General features: G+C 37.5%; 1 protein-coding gene across 1 annotated transcript in view; it reads right to left on the reverse strand.

Moving 5' to 3' along the window:
• LOC109930369 (transport and Golgi organization protein 1 homolog) overlaps positions 1–10,107 on the reverse strand; it is a 19,231-nt gene continuing 9,124 nt past the window's right edge. The window contains exons 4-6 of the mRNA XM_048600122.1: positions 2,831–3,232; positions 2,637–2,740; positions 1–75 (exon numbers count right to left, since the gene is read on the reverse strand). Coding sequence (XP_048456079.1) covers positions 1–75; positions 2,637–2,740; positions 2,831–3,232 — 581 coding nt within the window. The remainder of the gene's footprint in view (positions 76–2,636; positions 2,741–2,830; positions 3,233–10,107) is intronic.

Genomic DNA, 10,107 nt, shown 5'->3' on the forward strand with positions numbered 1-10,107 from the left:
CTAATCAAATTGAAACAAAAGATCTTCATCTCGAGCTATTGCTACTAATGCAGCAATTTTTGTTTCATCAAAAGCCTAAAATACAGACTACAATATAAAAACTAACAGATGTCTCTCATGTATGGTACTGGTTTAGGAAATTAAAACCTACAGATCATGAGTTCAAGCGTGTAAATTTAAAATTCAATTTAGCAGATTTGGTAGTTTTTGGCATAACATATTATTGTGTTGTTGGCTTACTGGGGCGAAATTTTTCCATACCTGTGCAAACTTCTTCAAAGTATGTATATGTTACATAAATTGTTTTTGTATTACAACTAGCGGCTCAAGTCCACAGATATCTTGGATACTAATTTACATAACCAAATTCATTTGCACGTGATAATAGAGAGAACATCGGTCAGAACTTGAGAATGATGTTGGACAGAACTAGTTTTTACCAGAACTACAGTTCTGTTTAGAGCTTGCATCTAAGTATCCCTGTGGTATGGAGTTTTCAATCATGTTACAAAATTAAAGGAGTTTTTTTTTCTGTAGTCAAAGACTTATTTGTCCACTAAGTATTGATTTTAATTTGTTTGTTACAGTAAAATACTTAAAACCTGAAATCTTGTAGGATTCCTTTCAGTTGGACTACAAATCACCTGTTAAAATTATTGGTCTCTACGTGGATTGTAACATGAAGCATGAGAGGTGCCAGAAATATAGGAGGATACACAGAGATGTGATTTGATCATAGGGGCTACACTATTACCATAACAATTTAGGTGAGCTAAGTGGTGGACAGTTTTAATCTGACAAGGATGCTTTGATAAGGAACAAAGTATTGTTATGGTTCAGCTAAATTTCAAGACCAGAATGTTAATTCAGTCATCAACAATAAAGTTGACAATGGCAAGAGCTGAACTGATAATCTGGAGGAAATGCAGATAGGAGCTGTAACTGTTGATCTGCAGAATCCAAGGTAACAGCTGTGTGGAGCCAGCAGAACAGGAAAATTGTCGGCATGCATGAGGCACATAGTAAAAGAACATAGTCAGTTTGGATGCTGCTTGTAAAGATGCAGCGACAGCTCCCTGAATGAGCTGTTTCCAAAACCCTAGAGAATCGTAAATTAGCAGAAACATGCTTACACAAGGGGAAATCAAGTCTTCCATTCTGGCAGGATAGTAGGAGGGCAGAGAAATAGTGATCAATTAAGGTGGGATGGATCAAAGTACCTGAGATTAGATAAATAAGCAATGATATGGATGAGGAGAGTGGAGGAAAATCTGAGAGGGGCTGAAAGAGGAAAAAAAACATACTGAGCTTCCAGTCACATGTCCACATCATTACTAGGACAATCAATTGCCAGTTTGCAACCTTTGGCTTCTTGTCTCAACTCAGTTGTTGCAGAAGTAAACAAACAAAACTTTGCTTCTGTGCTGTTTCACTTCTGGATGGCAGTTAATGCATTGCCCTCTTAAATTTGATATCATGCAAATCTCTACAATCTTGAAGTATCTCACTGACAGATCCTCTCTATGCTTGATGAACTACATTGGCTCCCCATGAAACAAAGCATGATCTTGGGTTGACATTCTTGCTTTCACATTTATCCATGCCCTTGGCCTTCCCTGCTCAAACCTCTCCCTTTCTCTGCTTTCTTCCTTTAAGAAGATTTTGATTATTTGGTCTAATTTTATGTGGCTTGATATCATACTTTATTTCATAGTGTTCCTCTGAAATGTCTTGTGAGATTTATCATGTTAAAGGGAGATGTTAGAAGTGTGGACTTATCATAGTTGGAAACTCTGCCTCTTTCACCTCCCTTTTAATCTTTATCATAAGACATTCAAAGCACTTCACATGAGTGCTATCAAACAAGTCACATAAGGAAATATTAGGACTGGTGACAGAAAGCTTGGCAAAAGTTAAAGGTTTTGAGCAGCACCTGAAAGCAAGGGATTCCACAGAGGCAGTGATTTAGGGAGAAAATTCCAGTGATATTGACCAAAGCATTCGAAGACATGGCCACTGAGAGTGGAACAATTAATATTAAGTTGTGCAAGAGACTGGAATTAAAGATATTTCCACATGTTTTTAAGGCTGAAGAGGTTTAAAATCAAAGTGTTATGGATTGAGAAACAATAATTGGTAGGGGTCCAATCAACAGAACATTGAAGTAGTCAAGTTTCAAGTATCATAGGCACAAATGAGTATTTCAAGAGTAGATATGCTGATGAAAGTGCAGGGAAATGCAATATTTTGGAGCTGCAAGTAGCAGCCTTGGTGAGGAATGGATATGAGATTGAACATGTGTTCAGGGTTGAATACGATGATACTCCATCGCAAGGGCAATGAAACGAGTGCGTGTTTGGATGTCATATGGACAGATTAGATTTGAATGATTCTGTTGGGAAGTGCCAAGGCTCAGATATGATAAGTGAGCACTTGAATAAGTTACTGAGTCAGGAGCATCTTACTCAAGTATAAGGCAAAATAGGGAAGTGAAGAGAAAGAAAGAGAAAAGGAAACCTTGAAAGTTATAAAATTAAAGGAAATTAAATATATATCTATTTGAATGAAACAATATGCAGTAGAAGCACTAAAGTTGTAGCCCCAACTCTGTACTTCACAAATGAAGTGTTACTTACATTTTTGATGAACTGGTTAGTTAATATCTGGATAGCTTGGAAATCAAGGTAAAAGCTATTGGCTACTTTGTAGACATCTATTTTCTGGACACTCGGCTGATATTCTGTTAAGAACAAAATTAAATAATAAAGCAAAATAATTCAGACTTTACGTAAAATCATGCACACCAACAGGTTTCATCCTTCATGCTTACCATTATTATTTTCAATTGCAACTTTGACTTTTGAATTGATGATTAGTGACGATTTTTTAACCTCAAAATCTTTATTCAAAGATGAAGATGTCATTTTCTCTTCTGTCTTGTCATAAGCTCTTTCATCAGTCTTAATATCTTGTGACTTTTTCTGTAAATGATTTCCTAATTTCGTTTCCATGGCAGTTTTGACAGCTGCTTTCTCCAAATCTGGTATTTTTTCCGAAAGGTTTGACAGAGGCATTTCCAATGTGGGTGTCTCCATGACTTCTGAAGTAATACCTTTGGTCCTCACCTGCTCCTGGATATCTTTGTTTGTTTGACCATTCTCACCAAAAATATCTGAAATTTGCTTGTTATTTGTAACACCAGTTTCCAAAGCATCTCCTGAACTGAAAGCATCTGTAAAATAAAGAATTAAAGTGCTTGTTGTCTCTAGTTTTCTGTAGTGGTATGAAGAAATGGCTCTTGGATGCTCAACCTGATTTTGATGGCCTGAAAATTGATATCAAAACACCAGCACAGATTGTGATGCACATCATGAATTAGGAATAAGTATTATTTTTGCATTAGAAATTTTGAGACAAACAGCAAAGAAAACACAGTTCTAACAGATGCATTGTTTCACAAACATTGCAAAAATTGGAAGGCATCAATTATTGTAGTAAGCGTGAAAACATAAAATCAACCTCTAAAACCTTGGACATTAATTTGTGAAAATTTCATACTTATGCTAATGCAACATTTCTATTTTCTTCCAATGACTGGCTATTCTTTATAATTTGAGTTTTCTCTTAATTTGTCTCTAAATTGATGCATCACCTTTGGGTTGAGACATCAAGCAGGGCACTTTGGATTTCTACCAGTGCATCAGCAAAATCAACGTCAATTTATATAATGCTTTTTGCACAATGAACCAGCTCAAGGCATTTCAAATGCATCCAACAAAGTATGACACTGACCCACACCAAACCAGGGTTTAGAATAACTTGGGCAGTGCCATTTCTGATTTGCTCCCTATCCAACAAGGAAACAATTGTTTACTTGGCAACATTTATATTCATGTAGTTTAGAATTAGACCTGTGTGACACCACTGCGCATCACTGTTCCATTGTATTTTACTACACGAAAGACCAATACATTCTACTGAATATAGTGTTATTTAAATGCGTGTGGTATATTACAAGATCCACGCTTGTTAGATTGCCTTTTATGTTGCAAAGTGTAATGAAGTTGCTTGTATCATGATTCCTTGTTGTGAATTTACTTGTGAATCTTTTCTCAATTCAATACACAACAGAAATATGTCTATGAGGTTGGGATAGAATTTTTTTATTGTATTTTGGTTGAGAAATTAAGTATTGGAGAACACTGTAACACATCTTTGGAACACCTAAAGTTAATTTTCGGGAAGTTCGAGCAATTTGAAAGATTACACAATGTGCACATCATGGTTAGGTTCACTGTACTTAATTGAAAAATGGTGCTGAATGCTACTTAAGATCAATAGGGGAATTCAATCCTAACAAAGAGGGCTAGTGTAATTTCAACACAATGTTACACATTTGGCTGAAACCAAATATAATAGAGATGTTGATAAAGTAAATGTTTTCCTCATCACAGTAAAGCCTGTATTTTTGAGGTGGTATCTAACTGATTTTTCCTGCAAGACCCATTATTACGGACTGTTCTGAAATTATGGGCTCACATTCATGCCATGGTTATGAAATCACACTGGGAGTTGTTTTCTGCAAAAGGAAACCGTTAACAAGTGAGATTGTTGCAGATTACATTCACAAATTAAAGAAACTCTCTCATCACTGTGGGTATGTTGCAAAGGAGATACCTTCCTAAACTTGCAAGGAACAACCTGGCCATGGAAACCAAGTTCACAGTCTCGGAGTCAGCAATTTAGATACCTCTGTTGCCTTGTTAGCCACCAATCATTTACACGTTCCCATTTTGAAATTGATATACCTCTGCAAAAGTCAGTCACATCCAGACAACATGCAGGAATGATAGAAACAGAAATACTCATGCCAGTTTGTAATAAACCACTAAGTCAACACCTTGCACCTGGTCAAGGTTGTGATTCCTATAAAGTTCATTCAGGGGTCTGAAATGGGAAATGATAGATGTGGAAACAGAAGCTGATGTTTTTCGGCAGCAAGATTAAGAGTTTTACTGAATCAGAGAATGAGCAGCACTAGAAGATGACAGTACTAATAATAAACTAAACAATAACACTGAAAGTCTGAGATTTACAACTTTCATCATTGATACAGCTGCTGCACTGTCTGTAGTCTCAGAAGGAGAATATTAAAATTCACAAATAACATTCCATTAATCAAACCTGTGTGAAACCGACTAGGTTATTTCAATAATAACATTGTAATGTTAGTTCAAGTTACTGTTAGCATGGGATACAATAATGCCTCCCGTTACTTGCCATTGGGAATAGTAGAGAGGAAGAGAGTCACCATCCTGACTTAAAAATATATTGCTGTTACTTCAGGTTTGCTCAGTCAAAATCCTGAAACTCTCTCCCCAACAGTACAAGGGGTTTAACTACACTGCATGGACTACAACAATTTAAAATGCAGCTCACCACAATCTACTACAGAGTAACTAAAGGAGGACAATAATGCTGGCCCAGCAAGTGAAGCTCAAATCCCATAAATAAGTAATGTAAAAACCCCTAAATGTTTTCATCTTGAACTTATCAGAACAATTCACAAGAATTATCAACGTAAAGTGGAAACAACATTTATCTTTTATAAGAGGAGGTTGCTGCTTGGTTGGCAGTAGACTCCTGATTAGTAGAGATATTGCCATGAGGAACTCACTAGTCAGATGATTATTTGACAGTTAACTGCCGAGTTTTGTTAATTTTTAAACCAGGCAGGTTGACTCTCATTGAACAAAGAATGGCCATCAGTTATTTTGTTAAGTGAAACAGGCATACTGTATGTTCTACATGTAGCTTCCAGAATAGGCTCAAAAGTTTGAGATACCTCACCCTCACAAAGTAATATGATATAGGCTGGGCACTTTTCCAAAAGTGATGACCTTGGGCCAGTTCATGAGTGCACAACATACAGTGAAAGATGATCAATCAGGCGAAAACATTTTTCTGCAAGATGACTTTAATGTGCCCTATTTAAACATCAAGCTTTAGGGGGCCTCTTGTGGTGCAGTGGTAGTGACCCTACTCCTGGAGTGGGAGGCCCAGTTTCAAGTCCCACTGCTCCACAGATGTGTAATAACATCTCTGAAGATGTTGATTAGAAAAACAGGTTAAACATCAAGCCAATAAAGTAAGCAAATGGTTCAGGTCCTATTTATGATGTTGCCAATCAGGACAAACTTACAGCATTAAAACTGTCAGAATCCCAATGCATTTATTGACCACTGAAGGTGGCCTTATGAATTAACAGATACCTTGATCAGATTACTGCTTGCCTTATATCATACAAACTCATGAACAGTTCAAGGTCATCACATCTGGTCCTGAAAAGCACCCCTTCTATTTAGATTAAGGTACCTTAAAAGTTTGAGCAGCGTGTGCACCTAGCTATTTAGTCTGTTACTATGAAACAGCAACATGAGTGGTGTTCACCAATACCAGGATGTTGTTGTAAAGCCAAAAACACATTCTGCCTGTCATGCAAGTGGGTAATGTGGTATTTCAATTTCAGTACTGGTGTGATGCTAGGTATGTAGACCATATGTCCTAAAGGCTGTGAAATTGTATTGTACTGAATAGTGTGTCCCTTCAGCTGTTCAGAACAAACAAGATACTGACCTTAATCCAACCAGCCCAGGTTTGCTAGACTGAAAACACAATGTCCAACATTAGACGGGATTCTGCAATTAGATGGCATTTACTAAACAATCTTAAGTGTGTAGAGAATTACACTGGCACCCAATGTAGGATTGTCAGTTTGGTTCACCATATGGCAAACTTGAACATCATGGAAGCAAAAGGTATCAATAAGCTGTTCTTTGCAGATAGAAATAACACATGTACACACTGTGACTCATTCAATTCAACAAAAAAGTTGTTTGAATTCTCTGGTTTGGGTTGCAGGACGATGCTTTAACCAATTTGAGTTAACATAACTGTTTAAAATTTTAAAAAAATTACCAGCCAACTGTCGGTCATCAACTAACTGATGTACCCCTCTACGGTAATCCCTCCACCAATCAAAGCCCACTTGCCAACTAAACAGCACTCTCCTCTCATACTGTATAAATGTTGTTTTCCCTTCACGATGATTTTTCTAGAAAGCTGCCTGATAAAAACGAGGCAAACAGCTACAACATAGTGTCTTTATCCAGCAATAGTTAAGAAAATATGTTTAAACTGGGATATGTTTATGATTGGTCATAGTCACTCAGAGGGTGATGAGTCTTTGGAATTCTCCAGCCCAAAGAGTTGTGGAAGATCTGTTGTTTGAGTATGTTCAAGACAGAGATTGACAGAATTTAGGTAGTAAAGATATTAAGGGATAATTGGATATAGCAGGAAGTTGTCATTGAGATAGATCAACCATCACCAGTTGAATAGCAGAATAGGCTGGAGGGGCTGAATGGCCTGCTGCTCCCATGCAAAAAGTTATGAAAAGTTATTTTTGATATCAAAAAGTAGATGGAGATGATGAAGAGTTGGTAAAAAGATGTGAATTTGTGTCCCACGTTGAGAAATGAATGTACCAAAAGTTCTTTTCATTCCAGAGGAACACCAGAGAACTGGAATGGGTACATGTTGATTTCTTTGAAGTGGAAAGGAAGGCTTTAGTTGATAATTAAGCAAGTTGATAAATATTCAGCTTAAGTTCAATAATGCAAGTGAATATAATGGACTGGACAGTATAAATACCAAGCGGAGTAGAATACCGTCGTTTCATCGGAGGCTCCACTGATGATGTCACTAGCATGGTGACAAAACGTCTGAACAAGAACAAGCCAGCTCGGTGAGCAAGTCAACAACCTCAATTGGGTTTGTAATTTCTGCATTGCCAGTAGTGTTGCTATCAGATAATGGTCCATAATTTATGATAGAAACATTTGAAATATTTCTAAGTGGATTCACACACACTCTAATACCATCATATCTCCTGTCATCAATCAGTGCTGCAGAAAAAAGTGTATAGATTATGAAAAGGTTTTTGCAGAAGTATTTGCTGGGACAACTAGGCCATAATTTCCATGTTTCTCTTCAACGCTGGCTTGATACTTTTCTGCTCTCTTACAAAATTCACCACAATCTACAACGTTGCTTAGTTTATGATTTAGTGTTTAAACACATTTCTAGGACAAAGTTTAGTTTGTTTAAGTCTCATAGCAATATAAGAGAAAAGCAACATTAAGTGGAGATGTGTCATAATACACCCGTGTGAAACTTACTTACAGCTGACTGCTTGGTCAGAGGTCGTGGTGAAAAGCAATTGAGATGATAAGAAGTATGTGATTGGAACTGTTGTAAATAGACTAGCATTCAGATTATAGAGAGACTCCATCAGAGTCAGTGTCATGTAGATCTTTTGCTTGAAAGAGGAAACCTGACAAAAAGAAAGCATTAGAAACCTCCTAAAGACCATTTCCTCATAAAGCTCTAAGGGAAAATCAGAAAGAAAGTGAGAGTCACAAAGGAACTGAGAGCTTGTGCGGACTATAGAATCCACCAGCACAGCAAAGTTAGTTAGCGTCTTTGATGAAAACAAATCAATCAATGTCACAGTCCCAACTACTATGCAGAGTTAATAGCCAAAGTCAAAGTTCGGGTTTGACACAATCAGAGATGTGAAGAGAACAGAGACAAGCTAATGGAAATGGAAGGATACTAACTAAAACTTTGTTAGAAGGAAGAATAAAAGAGCATTCTTTCCATTATTGTTTGCGAAAGTGTAGCATTTTTGTGAATCACATACTGATGTTAAAGAAAAAAACAACTTTTAAAACATATAAATTACACTGGTAGTATCAGTTATATATTTTTTAAATACAGTAAAACAAGTTTGCAACCCAATCTGTTAAATGTTCACATATGATTTAGTTATATTGCATTCTGGGAACTTTTGCATCTTTACATTTACTGTATCATGTGTTTAAGAGAGCAGGAATGAGCATCCTGTTATACCATATTGCCTTTTCTCTGGGCAGGTGTAAATCACACTGTTCATAAAACGGCTATCTGCTGTGACGCCGTGTGTTAATCTTTTCTCAGTGTAATAAACAATAATTTGAATTTCCTGAATAAATAAAAGTACAAATATGTCTAGTTAGTCTTGCACTGCAATACGTCATTAAGCACCCCTCATCCAAAGTGCATCCTGTGCCCTTGCTATGGCAGGATTTGAGGTCCGCAGAACATGACCTGGGTCTCAGGATTAATCTGTCTGATGATACCACTAGGCCATTGCCTTCCCATATTCATAATGTGGCAGGACTGTAGAGCTAGATCTGATTTGTTGATAGTGAAATTGTTTAGCCCTACTTATTGCGTGCTGTTTCCACTGTTTGGCACGTATGTACTCCTGCGTTGTAGCTTCACCAGATTAACACCAAACTTTTAGATATTTCCTGCAAAGCCCCTGACATGTTCTCCTCCATTATTCATTGAATCTGATCTCCTGGCTTAATGGTAATGGTAGAGTGGAAGATATAGTAGGCCATGAGGTTACAGATTGTGGTTAAATACAATTCAGCTACCTACGGCTCATAAAGCCTCAGGGATGCCCAGTTTTGAGTTGCTGGATGTTGGATGTTCTGTCCCAATCAGCACAGGGGTAGGGCTACACCACAAAATAAGGGATTTTAATATAATAGAGGATATCCTTGATGTGAGGACAGGACTTTATCTCCACAAGTACTCTGCATTTGACACTCTTACGAATGCTGTCATGAACTGATGCATTTGCAATAGATAGGTTGGTGAGGATCAGGTCAAGTATGTTTTTCCCACCAGTTTACTCACAACCAGCCACAGACCCAGTCTAGCAGCAACGTCCTCTGTCAGTTCATTGTTTAGTGGAACAACTGAGCTACTCTTGGTCATGGACATTGAAGTCCCTCATCCAGAGTGCATCCTGTGTCCTTGCCACCTCAGTTTCCTCAAAAGTAGTGTTCAACATGATCGATTCATCTATGGAGGAGGTTTGTAGATGGTAATCAGAAGGAGGATTTATTGCCCATGTTTGATCTGATGCCATGAGACCTCATGGCTTTGGGAATCAACATTGAGGACTTCCAGGGCAACTCCCTCCCAAATGTA

The sequence above is a fragment of the Rhincodon typus genome, chromosome 8, assembly GCF_021869965.1.
Source record: "Rhincodon typus isolate 14 chromosome 8, sRhiTyp1.1, whole genome shotgun sequence".
Classification (NCBI taxonomy): domain Eukaryota; kingdom Metazoa; phylum Chordata; class Chondrichthyes; order Orectolobiformes; family Rhincodontidae; genus Rhincodon; species Rhincodon typus.